Source organism: Perognathus longimembris, chromosome 10 (assembly GCF_023159225.1).
Source record: "Perognathus longimembris pacificus isolate PPM17 chromosome 10, ASM2315922v1, whole genome shotgun sequence".
In the NCBI taxonomy this organism is placed as follows: Eukaryota; Metazoa; Chordata; class Mammalia; order Rodentia; family Heteromyidae; genus Perognathus; species Perognathus longimembris.
Window position 1 is genome coordinate 36,413,126 of NC_063170.1, and position 18,067 is coordinate 36,431,192.

At 44.7% G+C, this 18,067-nt stretch overlaps 1 protein-coding gene across 5 annotated transcripts in view; it reads right to left on the reverse strand.

Annotated features, from left to right (window-relative positions):
* Positions 1–18,067, reverse strand: part of Cacna1d (calcium voltage-gated channel subunit alpha1 D) — a 329,930-nt gene that overhangs the window by 94,609 nt on the left and 217,254 nt on the right. For 4 of the 5 annotated variants that reach the window (XM_048355818.1, XM_048355817.1, XM_048355819.1 and 1 more), the window contains 3 exons: positions 7,578–7,665; positions 7,285–7,344; positions 6,287–6,313 (listed from right to left, as the gene is read on the reverse strand). In XM_048355818.1, the coding sequence (XP_048211775.1) occupies positions 6,287–6,313; positions 7,285–7,344; positions 7,578–7,665 (175 nt within the window). The remainder of the gene's footprint in view (positions 1–6,286; positions 6,314–7,284; positions 7,345–7,577; positions 7,666–18,067) is intronic. The other variant, XM_048355821.1, reaches the window with a different exon arrangement.

Here is an 18,067-nt window from a genome sequence, read left to right on the forward strand (position 1 = left end):
GTTTATATACCACTCTATGGTATGAGGCTTTGTGGTATTGGTGTAGAGAGGCACTTAGCATATACATATCTTAAGGAGCAGTTCAATCATCATACAGAGTTCATTCAACAGAAAAGTGCTTCCCAATCCAGAAATTCATATGGAACAATAAAAGACCCAGAATAGCAAAAACAATCCTAAGCAGAAAGAACAGTGCTGGAGGAATTAAAATACCAAACTTCAAGCTGTATTATAAAGCTATAGTAATAAAAACAGCTTGGTATTGGCACCAGAACAGGCCTGAAGACCAATGGAACAGAATTGAAGACCCAGAAATGAACCCACAGACCTATGCCAACTTAATCTTTGATAAAGGAGCTAAAAAAATAGTCTGGAAGAAAGACAACCTCTTTAGCAAATGGTGCTGGCAAAACAGGTTCAACATATGCGACAAACTAAAACTAGATCCTTATATATCACCCTGCACCAATATCAATTCCAAATGGATCAAAGACCTCAAAATTAAAACAGATACCCTGAAAACACTAAAGGAAGGAGTAGGAGAAACACTTGGGCTCCTTGGCACAGGACAGAACTTCCTTAACAAAAACCCAGAAATGCTACAAATCAAAGAAAGGATGGACAAATGGGACTGCATCAAACTGCAGAGCTTCTGCATGGCAAAGGACATAGCTCGCAAAATAAACAGAAAACCCACAGATTGGGAAAAGATCTTTACCGGCCATACAACGGACAAAGGCCTCCTATATAAAATATATGCAGAACTAAAAAAATTACATTCCTCCAAAACAAAACTGCAAAGAACCAATAGACCCCTCAACAAGTGGGCTGAAGACTTAAAAGAGACTTCTCTACATCACTGGCCATAAAAGAAATGCAAATCAAAACAACATTGAGGGCTGGGAATATAGCCTAGTGGCAAGAGAGCTTGCCTCGTATACATGAAGCCCTGGGTTCGATTCCCCAGCACCACATATATAGAAAACAGCCAGAAGTGGCGCTGTGGCTCAAGTGGCAGAGTGCTAGCCTTGAGCAAAAGGAAGCCAGGGACAGTGCTCAGGCCCTGAGTTCAAGGCCCAGGACTGGCAAAAAAAACAAGAAAACAACATTGAGATTCAATCTCACCCCAGTAAGAATGTCCTATATCAAGAAAACTAACAATAACAAATGTTGGAGGGGATGTGGCCAAAAGGGAACCCTACTTCATTGTTGCTGGGAATGTAAACTGGTTCAGCCACTCTGGAAAGCAGTGTGGAGATTGCTCAGAAGGCTAAACATAGAGCTCCCCTATGACCCAGCAGCCCCACTTTTGGGCATCTACCCAAAAGACCACAAACAAGAACACATGAAAGTCACCAGCACAACAATGTTCATCACAGCACAGTTTGTCATAGCTAGAATATGGAACCAACCCAGATGCCCCTCAGTAGAAGATCAGGAAGATGTGGTACATATACACAATGGAATTTTATGCCTCTATCAGAAAGAATGACATTGCCCCATTTGTAAGGAAATGGAAGGACTTGGAAAAAATTATACTAAGTGAAATGAGCCAGACCCAAAGAAACATATACTCTATGGTCTCCTTTATAGGGAATAATTAGCACAGGTTTAGGCTAGTCAAAGCAGAGGATAACAAGAGCCCAACAGCTATAACCTTATGAACACATAAGAACTCCATGTTATGGAAACGATTGTTATATCACTGTTGTTATTACTTTCAACATGCCATGTGAAACTGTGGCTTCTATTATTGATGATCATCTTGTACCCCCTTCCTGTGGTTGCACTATCTCTCTATCTTATCTGAGTACATTGGAAACCGTGTATACTGGTATTAGAACTAGGAAACTGAAAGGGAATACCAAAATCAAGAGACAGGGTAAAAAGACAAACGACTACAAAAGCAATACTTGCAAAACTGTTTGGTGTAAATGAACTGAACAACTCATGGGGGGAAAGGGAAAGGGGGAGGGAGGGAGGGAGGAATGAGGGAGGAGGTAACAAACAGTACAAGAAATGTATCCAATGCCCAATGTATGAAACTGTAACCTCTCTGTACATCAGTTTGACAATAAAAATTTAAAAAAAAAAAAAAGGAAGTATACCCGAAAAAAAAAAAGAAAAGTGCTTCCAAACTATACTTTTCTTTTAAGAAGGTCTTTTGGTTCTTTCTCAGACCTTTGACGTTCTTTTGGAGCTTGGCAGTTGAGTCATCAGGTGCCCTTTCTAATGAGTGATGTGATGCTCAAAATATACCTTTAGGGAAAGATCTAATATTTCATAAAAATAAAACTAACACAGGCAAACAGACACAAAGCATGTCCTCCACCCACTTGTAGTTCCTGTTTATTTTTGTTTTGTTTTGTTTTCTTTTGCCAGTCCTGGGGCCTGGACTCAGGGCCTGAGCACTGTCCTTGGCTTCCTTTTTGCTCAAGGCTAGCACTCTGCCACTTGAGCCACAGTGCCACTTCTGGATTTTTCTATATATGTGGTGTTGAGGAGTCAAACCCAGGGTTTCATGTATACAAGGTGTATACATGAGCACTTTACCACTTCACCAAAGTGAGCACTTTACCACTAGGTCATATCCCTAGCCCCTCCTGTTTGTAATGAGGAAAAATATTCTCTCCCTCAGCCTGTCCTTGTGGAAAACACTTGCTAGTGAAGTGCTCTCTGAACTGCTGCTCACCATCCTGGCTCTCAGTAAAGAGCCAGCCCCATCGTTAAGTCCTTCCTCTCTCAACCTCGCTGCCTCAGTGACAGAGCTATGGGGAAACTTCCTCCAGGGCTTCAACTCAAGAGGAAAATTCAGGCTGCATCCATGTTGCAGTCCTGGCTGTCTCAGCTGTGTAGTTAAAAAAAAAAAGAAAAAGAATATCTAGGCATGATTAATTTAACAGCAATCTAAACATTCACAAAGTGAGAACAAAGAATGATATTCTTAGGAGAGGATCTTAAGGGCTCAATAGCTATGTGCATAAGATCATATAAAAGGATGCTTATTGAAATGAACTCCAAGAAATGGAAGTAAGAGGGTGTTTTTTATATTGTTTGTCGTTCTTTTCTTCTTTTTTTTCTTTCCTTTTAGCTTTGGTTATTAGCTTCTGTCACTGTTTTTTGATTTCTGTTCCCTTTGTCTTATAAGTTTGTCTGATTTGGGGAAGGGAAGGAGAATCATAGAAATGGTGGGGCAAAGGGTAAGCCAATTTAACAGTGAAACAAACCTACTAGACATTATGTTGGAAATGAACTACACAATTTTAGGGGAAGGAAAGCCAGAAGGAAAAAACTGGGAGAGAATGAGGGAGAGCTGACTCCTGTAATTGTAACCCTTCTGTATATCACCTTTTTTTTTTTCTCAAATTTTTATTATCAAACTGACGTACAGAGAGGTTACAGTATCATACGTTGGGCATTGGATACATTTCTTGTACTGTTTGTTGCCTTGTCCCTCAGGCCCCCCTCCCTCCCCCCCTTTCCCTCCTCCCCCCTGGTGTTCAGTTCACTTACACTGTATATCACCTTTATAATAACATTTTTTTTTAAAAAGAAGAAATGTAACCCAGGAAGTGAGCAAAGAAAAGGCTGTAGTACCTCCTTCCTAAGACTTGGATCCATCATGGTGTGTTCTGTGTTTGTTCTTGCTGTACACTGGAAGAGCAGCCAGGAGCATGAGGACCAGCAAGGAAAGCTCTGCCAAGGACTGGCCAAGGTCTCTAAGACTCTAGGAATGCTTAACTCAGCACCTGCAAGCAAGGTGATCTGGAAAGACCCTGCCTTGGTCTCTCTTGCACTGTAGTGACGGGCACAAGTATCTTCCACATGCAGAAGACCTTAGTGCCTTTCTCTTTCAAACTTCCAGGACCCTCAGCTTGCCCCTCACTGAGCTTTGAGTGGCCAGTTTAGTCAAGCCTGTTCTTGCAGGAAAGCAGCATTCCTGAACACTGACTATGTGCCTGGTGCTAGGTACAAAGAGATGAAGAAGGTGTGCTAGTAGGGTCCCTGGCCCCCAAAAGCATATGAGATTGTCATAAGTAATATGACAAAGTGCTAGCCCCAGATTCTAAGTGCAAAGACAAGGAAGAAGAGGATACAAATGCTTTTTGGTGGTACTGGGGTTTGAACTCAGGACTTCATACTTGAAGTGTAAATGTTCTACCACTGAGCAATGCCTCTAGCCCTAACACAAATGCTTTTTGAAAAGTCAAGGAAGGTTTTTCTGAAAAGCAGCAATTTGGGCTGGAACTAAATAAAATAAAAGTTTCCTGGAGGCAGTTAGAAGGACAATTCATCTAGAGATTACATGGCCAGAGCTGAGAATGTAGCTTAGCAGCAGAATGCTTGCCTTGCAAACATGAAGCCCTGGGTTCAATTCCTCAGCACCACATATATAGAAAAAGCAGAAGTGGTGCTGTGGCTCAAGTGGTAGAGTGTTAGCTTTGAGCAAAAAGAAGCCAAGAACAGTGCTCAGGCCCTGAGTCCAAGGCCCAGGACTGGCAAAAAAAAAAAAAGATTGCATGGCCACTGAAGGGAGAATAAACTAAAAAGTGAAGCTTTGAAAATAGAGAACAGTCTACCATAGCTACAAAGTAGGGAACATGGGATGTCAATGTTGAGGCAAAGACTAGATTCCACAGGCATTTCTATGGCTTTTGGTAACTGCAAACATATAATTTCTTTAAAATTAGGTTTGAGACATAATTTACATATGATCTAGTTTACTCTTTGTAGATATATAAACAGAACATTTCCTTCTTTCCTTCCATTTTTTCCTGTCTCCCTCCCTCCTTTCTTTCTGATTTAGCAAAGATTTGTTTTAGTATGACCATGCTAAAAAGGAAAAACTACAAAAGGAGAGAAGTATCTCCTAATTCCCATGAAGGAAATGGGAGCTGAAGACTCCAGAATACAGAGCATTTCTATCTCAAAAAACTTCCTTCACAGCTGTTTGCAGTCAGTCCACCTTCATCTTCAGCTGGTGACTACTGGTCTGTTTTCTCTCTATTTATTTGCTCTGAAATACTGTAATACTTTTGAAATTTATCCATGTTGTTACTCATGTAAGCAGTTTTCTTCTTGTTGCTAAGTAGTACTCCACCATATGGAGAAACTACAGTTGTTCTACCCATTCATCATTTGATGGACATTTGGGTTGCTTCCCATTTTGAGTACATATGAAAAAAACAAACCTGCTGTAAACATTTATGTAACATTTTTAGTGTGGGGCATATATCTTCTTTTCGCTTACATAAATACCTAAGGATGGGATTGCTAGGCCATATGGTAACTAACGTTTAAAATTTATAGGAACAACTAAATTGGTTTTTCAAAATAGCTGTGTCGTTTAACATGTCCACTAGCTCTGCATAAAAACACCCATTAACCAGCAGCCTTATCAGAACTTGTCATTGTCAGATACTCAAATCTGATCTACGTTGATAGATATACAGTGGTGTCTAATTATGTGATTTTGCATTTTCATAATGAAGGATGGTTATTTCACATGCTTACTTACACCCATGTCTTCCTTTTGGTGACAATCCTGTTAAAACCTCTTGTACTTTGTTCTGTTACTGACAATTTATTGTTATTATCCTTATACTCACACACACACATATATATATATGATACCATATAGTCTGAAAATATTTTATCCATGTCTATAGCTTATCTTTTATTTTATAATTAAATAAAAACAAAATTGTTCATATTGATGGTGACCAGTTTATCAAATTTTTGTGTCATGCATCATGAATTGGGCAATGTATCTTAAGAAAACTTTGCCTAAACCAAGGTCACAAGATTTTCTTTCCCTTTAAAATTCTTAGCTTTTAAATTTGTATTTAGTACCATTGTCTGTATTTAGCAGGGAAATGTTTCTAATTGAAAAATCAAATGTATCAAAAAGTACACCAAACAAGGCACATGGCTCAATAAGCTTTACCAGCTGAAGATGTAATCTGCACTGCATATTATCAGAACCCTCTTCTGCAGAAAACTTCATTTTTGGGGCGTGACAAGATGTATGTTATAGAAATGACTGAAAGGTTGATCAGGAGGCAAATTATTGTTCATTATTCTGTCCTGTTGGATTGAAGCAGCTGATCCTACTGTTGCCTCCCTAAGGCAGGATTATAGCACCTGATGGACTGACTATACTCAGTATCAATGTTATAATCCATCAAGTAAAACTGAAGTCTAGAGAAACAGTTCTATGTAGAAGATATAATTTAAAACATAAAATCCCACATGTAAGCTGAAAAAAAAAATAGAAGATACCAACCTGAGTTTTGATTTTGAGATGGCTTGACTGGAAGAAAAGAAAAAAAAAGTTACGATTCTGATTTGGAGGCTTGAGCAAAGCTGCCTGTCACTTCTGCAGAGCTGTGGTGAGAGCCATGCACAGGAGCCTGGGCTCAGCACCCCAGCGGCCGCAGCAGGCCACTAGGGTTCAGGGAAGAGCAGACACCGAGGTGCTGCCCTTGCCAGGCTGAGGGCCTAGGCAAGAGAAGATTCTCAGCTACATTCCCAGAGCACCCTGGCAACAGCACCAATGCTAGGGGTTCTTCTCTTGCCACCCCAAACTGTAGCCAGCAGGGCCTCTCCTGCGTGCAACCCAGCCACCCAATTCATCAACAGCAGCATTGCTGTTACTGTTAGAAAAGGAGCATTTGACCAGGGATCCTGGCTCTCCTAGTCATTAGCAAGTTATAGCAAACAGCATGCCTTTGAGCCTCTGTGTTCTCATCTGTAAAATGGGGCGAAGACAGACTCATTCTCTGCTTACTTCATGATGTTGCAGGATAGACAGAGCAGAAGAGGCAAAAATCACTTCATAAACTGTTGTATACTCTGTCATAACACATCATTTTAATAAAACTCTATCAACAATTGCGCTCTCTTAAAAATGACACTTGTAATTTATAAGGATAAGACGAAGGATACTGGCAGAAAGCAAACCAAACAGCACAGGGCTTCCCAAAGCAAGTGGTTCTCAGCACACGCCTGCCACGCCTTCCCCCAGCTCCCCACGAGGCAGCCCAAATCATCTAAAAAAAAGCCAGTGGTGTTAATGGGATGGCGTCCTTCATGGTTAGGACAGAGCGGTGCAGGGCTCCAAAATAAGGTTGCCATGAGCAGAAGAAGACAGCACCTCTGCATCCAGCCACAAGACATGGGGTTGGGGAGGTCCAACGGGTAAAGGAAAGCAACTCTGCCATTCAAGCTCCTCCTCCAAAGCACAAATACCAAACCAGACTGGAAGGAGAATTTGGCTTTTACCCCCACCGCCGACACCCTGAGGGCCCAGTCTTAGCCGCACCTCTTCTTTTCCACCAGCACCTAATGAACACAGTGGGAGCCTGGGTTAAGTGGCCCCTGAGTAACTCCCTTCTCAGTAAGAGGCTTGTGAAACACTGGGATCTGGTATAGGAGGCAGGGGCCCACCTGCCCCCTGCACCTAAGGCCAGAGTCCTGGGGCTCCACTGTGACATGGAGTGACTTCTCACTCTTAGCTTCTCTAGGACAACATAAGTACTGGGGGTGGGGGGGGGGAGTGGCCTCCACATACTCACCAGAGACTTCCACAGCAGCCCTGTGCCTCGCCTTCACCACTTACATTCTCGGTGTTCACAGATTCTGTCTCACTGGTAGGCATGCTAGCTGTGGGAAGAAGACAAGGCTTTAGAGAACATGCTGGAGGACACTGGATGGACAGGGAATGGGCCAGACCCTCAGGAGCTAGAGAAGAGGGCAGAAAGCATCCTCAGAGGCATGCCTCACCCAGGCAGTGCCAAACAGTCAAGCTTCCCCATTGCAGGCAAGCCTTTGCTTCTAGAAGCTGCTGAGAGAGTGAAGTCCACCTCCTAGTGGGCAGAGTCTTCCTAAGAAAGGAAGCTTCTGGGCCTCATTGAATGCTACTGTGTGAGGGGCCTGGCCCAGGCCTGTTCCCCTACCTCTAGATCACACTAGGAAACCATCCAGACACCCCAGCTACAGGTACACTGCTGCTGGTACTGTAGGGTTGCCAGGGAGTATATGACTAAATCTAATATCTCAGAAGCAAATTAGCTGCACCACACTGAAGGAGAAGAGCTATTAAGGACAGAGAAGGGAATACATGGAGCTACCATGCACACAATTTTTTTTTTAAAGCCAGGAACTCTGTTCATTTTTAGCTAAGTCATCAACATCTGATGTTCTGCCAAGTTTGAAGTTGCCATGCACAAAGTTCTTTCCAAAGAAGACAGTGTTAGAGTACCAAGGAAGTTGTCTTATAGCTAAAGAAAGGGAAAGGGAAGGAATTGTGCTAGGAAAGGTTGGCTATGTTTTCAATGTCACTGAGGTCTCTGGGCCTCAGTGGGGCTTCCTTTTCCATGGCAAGATTCTGAGCAAATGTGTGGGGAAGTGTACAGATGTACCCACCAGCATCTGGAGGCCCAGGGACCCTCTAGAACCACCATTTGGCTCATAGGCGTCTTTTCTCACTCACCTGGAGGAAAGGGGAGAAACACTCCACAGGTTTTCATTACCTGTGAGAACACCCATTTCACTGATGTGTATAAGAGATGACTGAGCTTGTTTCAGGGTGAGAAGCAGTCACACAAGATCAGAAATACAGAAGAACCACCCAAACATGGTTTTCCTGGTACAATTGTGCGTTGCAGTGGCAGTTCATTAGAGATCTTATAGTAGCAGCAGGAAAGCAACCCTCTGTGGGCAAGTAACCCCTCTTAGTAAAGATATCTCCAGTCTGCAAAAATGGTAGTGGTGCCTGAAATTCTGTGACAAACACTGAGGCCCAGCCCAGACTGGCAAGGGAGACAGCCAGGGCTAGCTGTCCTCTCTGAGGATGCATGCCAATTGGCTCAGGTGGTAGCCAGAAGAACATGGACAATGACAACAGTGTTGGAACCCACCCTCAGAGGTCTGAGAAGCAAAAGTTCTTTAGAGTACAGGAGATCCTTGATCCCTTTCCTTTTGTGAGCACACAAAGAACCAAGTCCTGCCTCAGTGGGGACATTAACAGCCTTGTCTAGATGCAGGTTTCAGAAGCCATGGCCATATGAATAGGAGTGTAGGCTCCTATCATACTGCTGGTACTCAAAGAACAGCCTTTTGCTTAAATTTGAAGCAACTAACTACAAACCCTTTTCCATTACTCCCTGGGGAGTAGGGGGTGGGGAAGGGACAGGGAAAGAAAAAAAATCCACTATCCAATCCTAACAAAAAAACTCTATCAAGACACACATTCACTCTCTCTTATTACTTCTTCCCCTATCTTCCCTCCACCCCTACTATGTAACTTCGTTTTCTGGGCGTTTCAATGCTCTGACTTCAGCAGGAAACCTAGATTGTGGAAGTCAACAAAACTGATTGTTGTAGGTCCTTCTCACAGTGTTCCCCTTTCCTGCAGAGAATGGACAAAGAAAATCACAGTGGGGGACCCTCCACAAATCCCCACAGGAGTGGTCTCTTTGTGCAGTGACTAAGGTAGCCAGAGTTGGAGGCAGCACAAGCTCTGGTTCTGTACTCTCTCTGGGAGAATTCTGCCTCTTTCCAGGCTTGTTTCCTATGGACAAAATGGGGATGCCAATTCCATTACCACCTCTATCTCTAACTGTTAAGTATCTCTAATACCTAATATTAATCACACAGAAAAAGAATTCCTTTTTTATTTTTAATAGGGAGCTTTGGAATAGACCAGATCTTTGTGGCTTTTACTGTTCAGGGTTGTAGCTCATACGAATGTCAGTACTGTGGTTGTATTTTGTTCCTAAAGTGTCACTTTCCAAACACTCTGATGGAAACAGATAAATGACATTGTCTATGGAAGGGAGGGGACACATCATTTGGTACTTCTGGATCTGTGCCAATTACTTGTGAATAAAATGAAGGGGAGAAAGATAACAAAGAAAAGCCAATTCTTCTGACAGTGACTGAGTGAGGCTGAGGGTTGTGTGGCCCTAAGTCTGGACTGCTCCAAGGAGAGGAGGACATTCCTGATCTCTCAGCTGACTCCATTCCCAGGTGTTGTGGAAAAGTGCCAGGTTGGCCAGGTTTGACCCCATATTTCTTTCTTAAAAAAAACACAACAACTTCATTGTAAAGGTGATTAACAAGGGGTAGAGTTACCTAAGCAAGGTAATGAGCATCTTTTTAAAAACACTGTCAGCTCCTCCCTCATTCTGACTCAACTTCGTCAAGCCTACACTTCCTCTATAAGTGAGGAGCACCTCCCTACCTCATGAGCTGTAGGGAGGACTGAATAGGGATGAGGTACAGAGTGCAAGGTCCCAGCACTGGGTGATCAGTGAGGCACACCAGTGTGAGCTTTGACAATGAGCTCAGAAAAACCCACCTGGAGCTCTTTGCAAGCAAAGTGACCCAGTCAAGGGTCGCTTTTCCCTGACCGCTACAATCATGGAACAGTAGTGTATAGTGTGAACAGGATTCCATACATCTGAATCAGCTTTGGCCATCACTCTTCATTTGTATTTTTTTTTTCTTAAACTGAGTCACTGTATAAATTGGCCTGTTGTAGGGGCAGTGACTTTCCCATCAATTACTTGACACCTACTGAGCCACTGGCACATAATAAATAAATCTTTTCCAGAATGTTGCCAGGGCTGGGGAGAGGACAAGGACAGTGACTTGCTAGAATTGGGCCACCTCATTTAGTTCTGGAGACAGACACTCATCTGGGTGGAAGCCCGAGATTGTTGCCCGCTCCAACAGTGATCCCGGCAGCCTTATGACCTGTGATTCCCCCACATCCCTCAACATAGGAGAAAGAGCAGTTACTTTTCCAGCAGGCCCAGTGAGTAGAACCAAAGACCTTGTTTGAACATTAAGATATTTTACCCTTCAACTGTGTTAGACATTCATTTTTTTATTGTTAATCAACTGATATAAGTCTTGCTTCACTTAACCACAGTTGAACTTCATATGTATTTTTAAAAATCTGGACACAGGGCTGGGAATATGGCCTAGTGGCAAGAGTGCTTGCCTCGTATACATGAAGCCCTGGGTTCAATTTACCAGCACCACATACACAGAAAAAGGCCAGAAGTGGCGCTGTGGCTCAAGTGGCAGAGTGCTAGCCTTGAGCAAAAACAAGCCAGGGACAGTGCTCAGGCCCTGAGTCCAAGACCCAGGACTGGCAAAAAAAAAAAAAAAAAAAAAATCTGGACACAAGCATCATAAACTGGTAGTGCTAGAAGAGAAAGCACATTAACAAACTCAGATTTTACAGATGAGAGCTGGCCGGCTTGCCTTGGGATACAAAGCTCACAGAAGAGAAAGCTCTACTGATTCCCAGTGGGTGCTTATTTCTCAGTGTGGCATCCCCATGTTTTTGGTATACACATAAATATATTGGTATAGGTGTTGCTGATAGATACCTAAAGCTCCACAAATCAGAGGTCCAAAGCCAACCAAATCTATTAACTGTCTACATGTTTTTGCTGACCTTTGTTAACCCCTAGGACATAGCAAATAAACAGACCACATCCAGCAGCTCCAACCAGCAAACTGGAGACAGTACAAAGATCAACCTGCACTGGTGGCGACTAGAACTTCATAAAGAAGAAAGTAAAAAAAAAAAGTCACAAAAATCCACCTAAATAAACCCACAGGTAATTATCTAGACCAAAAGCCCTTCTCCACTGCCATGGTATCTTGGTTGCTCCATGCAGGGTCTGTCCCCTCTAGGAGGGACTTGGTGTTAACTGTTGACAAGTGTCTTGCAGGTTAACCCCTCATATCCCCTATGTTACTTTCAGGTTCCAGTCCCTCCTGCAGAAATACTTCACAGCCATCTGTATGGGGAGAAGTTCTAAATCCTCTCCCTGACACATTCTGGAAGATGGGGGCTTTGTTATGGCAGTTTCTTTCCTTATATACATTTAAAAACTATTTTCAGTGCATTGAAGAGAAATCAGGCATTAGGACAAGCCCCTCATCTGTCATGGGATGCTAACTTGAATTGCAATTTGTCCACTAACAATTTGGAGTAGCTCACGGGCTGTGCACTGCCATCTATTCTAGGCCCTGGAATCTCAAAGGAGAGCTCCAGGGAAGGCCCTCGGGCTTGTAATGTAGGTGTGCTGAGACTCCTTAGTGCTGCTATGGGTAGGGAGATCCTGGGCTAAGGATGAGTTCCCAAGGCCTTTGAGGCATGACTGTTAGTCACATGTTTCTCTTTACAATCTGGCAGTGCACCTGGATGTGCAATGTAATCCAGCACCACAACCAGCACTTTCACCAAGGAGCAGTGATTTCTTCACTCATTTTCACTGTCAGGACAATCTACCTGGAATCAGAGGTGCGCATGTGTGCACACGCACAGACACACATGTACATGAATCTGTATACCTTCAAGCAAGTAGGCTCAAAAGGATGTTTACCATTAACAGGCACACCACTTCCTTGAGTGATGGAGGCTAATGAGGTCAAAGACTAGAAGAGACATCAGGAAAGCTTGCTGCATGTTATTAGGTAACATGGAGACAATGTTTGTTCTACCTGTGCTTAGTTACCTGCTCTGTAAAAGCTGCTGTGGAATAGCATCATCTCTAAGCATCATCTCATTAACCTCTCACCTGTTATAATGGCAAGAAAAGGAATTGTCTGGTTTTACTACCAGCAACTGACAAGACTCCTTTATATTCTTCAAGCTCCACAAGTAGGCAAGGGGCTAAGAAATGCATGGTAGCCACTGCCCATCACTCTCAGGAAGGTAGTCAGGAGTGCTGCAATCTGCCCTGCAGGACTGATCCCTTGTTCTCTTCAGGCTAACTGCCCCAAGGAACAGAACATGTCAGAGAATGAAGGGATGTCCAGGCTGTAGCCAGCCCAGGAGACCTTGGTCCTCAGAGCCACAGAAGCCCAAAGAGAAGGCTCATGATATGCCAAACTGAGCCTGCTGCCTTCTAAAATCACAGCATCACTACAGACAACCTGAGTCTCTGGGCCTCACACTCTCGTCTGTTCTCCTCAGAACAAATCTCTCATGCATGGGGTTTCTTTTAGCATTTCTTTCATGGTCCACGAGCTTCAAAGGAGGGGGAGAGTTTTAAGTTGAATAATTGAGTAGTGGAATAACTAGGACTACCTTCCTGGGCGGGGGCCAGGATATCTGATACCAAAATCTTGTGTTTCCATCTTATTTTCATGACAAACATGAACAGAACCACTATGCTAAACCCAAAAGGCCCAAGCATTTCCCAAAGGCATTTACACAATTCTAGAGCTGACATACTTAGCCTGCACAGGGGGAAGGATTCTCATTGTTATAAGGCAGCCAGATTCTTCTTGGAGAATGTAGGTCAAGGCCAGACCAACGTTTCCGTGTCTAAAGCAATCATTGTGCCCCGACTGACAACTCTTTGTGTGTGACTAAGAGCAGCACAGCTTTGACACAGGGGCCCCTGCCCACTGATGCCAACAGAGTCAGGGTCCTTCCTTGGCATCAATCCCTAGAAAATCCAGGCAATATGAGACCATTCCCCATGTAAAGTGAAGTTAATTTGTTGAAAATACTTGGCCACTTCTGCTCCCTACACAGCTCAAAAAAACTTATGAAGATCCATAAGTGTCTTCATCAAGTCATAGAATGCATACCCTTATTTGGGAAGGGGACCTAAGATGGAGCTTTCTCTCTTCTGCAGACAGAAAACACTCACTTCACTTTTGCTAACAAGGGCTATCATAGACATTTTTTTCTTATTCTGTGACAGCATCTGTAGGGGACGGCTATGCCTTTAAGACCTGGGGTGGCTCTAGCCACTCCCACCGCCTTCCAGGTTAAACCGAAGAGAAGCTGTGGAGAGCACGTGTGTCAGGATGGCGCTGGCTGGGCCAGAGGCGGAGCCAAGAGGTTTCCGCCTCTGCGGGAAGTTCCGTGATATCACCATGATGGACACACTCGTTAGCCTATCATTGGCACCTGGCCAGTCCCTCTCCTTCACGTATCACTGCTGGTATAAGTGTATTTGCCCTCCCCCTTATTAAACCAGAACACCTCTTGAGGGTTCTCCGGGACACCACTAGCCATGTCTTCCTCAGGAAGTATGGGGAAGGGGGCAGGGTGTCCCGCGACCACATGCTGACCAAGGCTGCATGTGGCCTTCGCTCCCGCAGTTAATCCCTACTGGCCAGGGGATGCGTTGAGGGCGATAGAGGACCACACGGAAGGGGCGGACAGGCCCAGGACCTCCACGTGGACAGAGGTAGAGCTAAGCCCCGCAAATGGCGGCCCAGACGTAGGGCGGGGCGGGAAGCCCACAGGAAACAAAGTCCGGAGCTATCGGTAGCCCTCGGGAAACGGGAGTGGATTCTCCGGAGCGTGCTGGTTCCTCCATCGGGCAGCTAAGGTGGTGGGGCAGAATCGATCTGTGTTCCAAGGGACTGGATTGGACTTTTGGGACATTCGGGCCAAGGGACGGGGGATTTCTGTGGCCCTCGGGGATGGGTGCGCATGTGAGCCCTGGGTGCGCAGCTTTGCGCGTCTCCCGGCACCGGGTGGGGCAGACCGCGTGGCTTTGCATGTCCTGCGGGAAACCCGCCATGGCGGCTGCACAGCAGAGGGGCGCGGAGGAGGGAAGAGGAGCGCAGAGGGCGTGCATGAGGCGGTTACTGCCATCTGGGCTAGGGCCCCCCGCCGGGGACTTCTAGGTCCCGATTCACGAGCAGCGGCGGCTGTGTGCTTGGGCCCGGTGTGGGTTGCGCAAGTTCCGCAGCAGGTGCCGCAGGGGTCATAGCCCCAGCAATGTTTGGGACATGGCGGGCGCAGAGGTGGCAATGGTGCCCTGGAGCACGGGATTTTTGGGGCTGAAACTGCCTTTGCGCTGGCTCCCTCCCCCCCTGTCTCTGAGGCCTGGGAAGTTACCAGGCTCACCTACCTACCATCTAAGGCTGGCTAATCTGCTTTAAAGGAGACAAAAGGGTTCTCGGTTTTTGTCAATGTTCGCTAGTTGGAGATTCGTTAAGCTCTGATGTTGTGGGCTAAATTCTAATCTTGGTTAACAGATAAAATGGATTCTAACAACAGCCTCAGGTGCCAAATTCCTTGAGGCTGGGTGGGGATTCAGTGGCTGGCAGACCTCTGCCGACTTCACAGCAGCTGGGTGGGACTAGCGGTCTGCCTGCTGCCGGCCGATGGTCTGTGAGAAAGCCCCCCACTGGGGCCCTGCAGGCTTTCCTGTCGTTTGCTCTGTGTTAAATTTACAGCTTACAGGTGGAGTCAAAACAAGAGAAAGTCCCAGGTTTCCAACTAAAATGGAGTATTTGGTGATATTAATAAGGCAAACAAATTGTTCTGATGCTGCAATGGTTGGATTTCCTAAAATTACCAATTCAAAGATACTAGAAATTGGAGGAGTTTTTCTTGATGGTTAAAAACATTTGCTTGTCTGATGTGATTTGTTTCCTGTGCTACTCTTACAATGTGGAGATATTGAAAAGGCAAGGTGCTGAGGCCAAATCCCTTGTGTTTAAATTCTGGTAAACACCGTTGAAGGTACTTTTGTCACAATTGTCAGATATCAGTCTAATGATTCGGATACTAAATTCTGTGTGAGACTCCTATCTTAAGTTACATATAAGCAGGCAAGTGTTTAAAGTATGTATAATTAACTGGTAAAGATAAAAGTAAATTCTCATTCACCCTGTATGTAGAAAAAATATGGCAATGCAAGCTAATGGCTCTCACTAATTTATTGGAAAGCTAAATAGATAAGTGTTTCTAAATTTGTAATTGTGATTCCTGCATTAAGAAAAAAAACTGTCATTTGAGTTCAGAGTCTTTCGGATGCAAATAAGGCTGGGACAAAAGCTTAAATTACATTCCTAGATGGAGTGCCAACATTTTGCCAAGTCAAAGGTACCATAGCTGTTGGAGTGACTAGAAAAATCTCTTAAAGTCATCACCCTGCTTAAACCAAAAGGGCATCAGCCTACAAAAGCCAGGGAATACTCAGAGCAACCAACCAGAAAATGCTGGGGGATTTTCATGTCTTTAACCAGTCTGTGCAGAATTTTACAGGCAATCCAGCAGGAGGTGACAGCCTATCCAGGGGGTTCCAAGAGATGCCACTGCAGCCTTGCCCAGATCTCTCCTGCCTGACTCCATCACACATGGCATAAGGCCTGCCAATTTGGGAGGGAAGACACAGCCATTGCTAAAGCAGAGACTTCCACACTGTTTTAACCCTTTGCCCTCGATTGTCATTTATCTGTGCTCTTTTCCACCTGCCGGTAAGATCAAATGGTATGATTCAGATTGATGGCACATAGATCTCATGTTCTCTAAGTGTTACAACAAAAACCTTGACAAGTGGTTTTTGGTCAGTTCTCAACCAATTACAGATGGGATATTTCTATTGCTTTCCTCGTTGCTAATTGAATATAAAAAGGGCTTTTGACTAAAACTCCTCGGAATACAGTTCAAAGCCAGCACGGACAAAAGAAAATCTCTCTAAAACTCCATCTCCCAATTAACCAGCAAAGAGCCAGACTGAAAGTTGGCTCAAGAGAACCAGCAAAATGCTGAAAGCGGCACCGTGGCTCAAGTGGTAGAGCACTAGCCATGAGCAGAAGTACTCAGGGACAGTGCTCAGGCCCTGAGTTCAAACCCCGTAAATGCGGATGGGAGCATGCCATCCCAGCAACAAGCGCCGGAACTCCTGGGACTCAGCCAGTCCAGGAAAACAGGGATATGGAGAGGAGTGAGAGGAAAATGGTGTCACATCCTCAACAAAGTTGCCTTGTCTCGCCCTTTCACAACTAATCAGAGCCGGGAAATCAAGAGAAATAATACCTGTTCATTTTACAATTGGGTTTATGCTCCAAATGGAACTTTTCTGGCTTATGCCAGGGTATGTTTTATGTCATTCATGTTAACTAGCTCTGAGAACTTCTCAGTCTTTTGCTTGATCTTTTCAAAAGTCTCTTTTAACAGAATAACATCTCTCACTGAGGTCACCACCTGGGAACTTGCGGTTCAAGGCCATCATCTTTTTACACTGCTATGCCAAGCTACAGGGTGGCCAGAGGAGACCATGATACTATATTGGCCCTATTGACCATTCTCGTGGTAACGATAAGAACTTTTGCCAGCCACACTGGATGGTACCAGGCCATATGGCAAATCAGGGGCCCTTGACTACTTCGCCCCCTTTCAGCAGGAAGTAGTTCCAGAAGAAATGACCTTCGCCCATACTCCCAGCCTGGTACCCTCCTGTGTCATAATTTTAAAAAACAAAAGAGGGGGGGCTGGGGATATGGCCTAGTGGCAAGAGTGCCTGCCTCACATACATGAGGCCCTGGGTTCGATTCCCCAGCACCACATATACAGAAAATGGCCAGAAGTGGCGCTGTGGCTCAAGTGGCAGAGTGCTAGCCTTGAGTAAAAAGAAGCCAGGGACAGTGCTCAGGCCCTGAGTCCAAGCCCCAGGACTGGCAAAAAAAAAAAAAAAGAAAAAGAAAAGAAAGAAAGGATAGTACTTTGCCTCAATGTTTATGAAAAAAATATTTTACTAACTACATGTGTTAAGTTATCAGCTACTGTGAAGTACCAGAGTAGCCAGAACTTAAACCCACTTCTACCTCACCGCCAAAAGAGGAATGATGTCTGCATTTATCCTGAGTGGCGTGGAAACTGGCTAAGGACTACAACTTCTCTGGACTGAGCCAAATGGATGGCCACTTCACCTACCCCTTCCTTTTGTGGAAGAGGCCCCATATGTATCTTATGTCAACATTTGCCTTATGCCTACATATGCCATATGTTTACAGCATCCCCTGCTTATTTAAAAAACAAAAGAGAGGGAGATGTAGGGGACGGCTATGCCTTTAAGACCTGGGGTGGCTCTAGCTACTCTACCTCCTTCTGGGTTAAACCGGAAGAGAAGCCGTGGAGAGCACAGAGCATGTGTGTCAGGATGGCGCCGGCTGAGCCAAGAGGTCTCCGCCTCTGCGGGAAGTTCTGTGACATCACCGTGATGGATACGCTCGTTAGCCTATCATTGGCACCTGGCCAGTCCCTCTCCTTCACGTATCACTG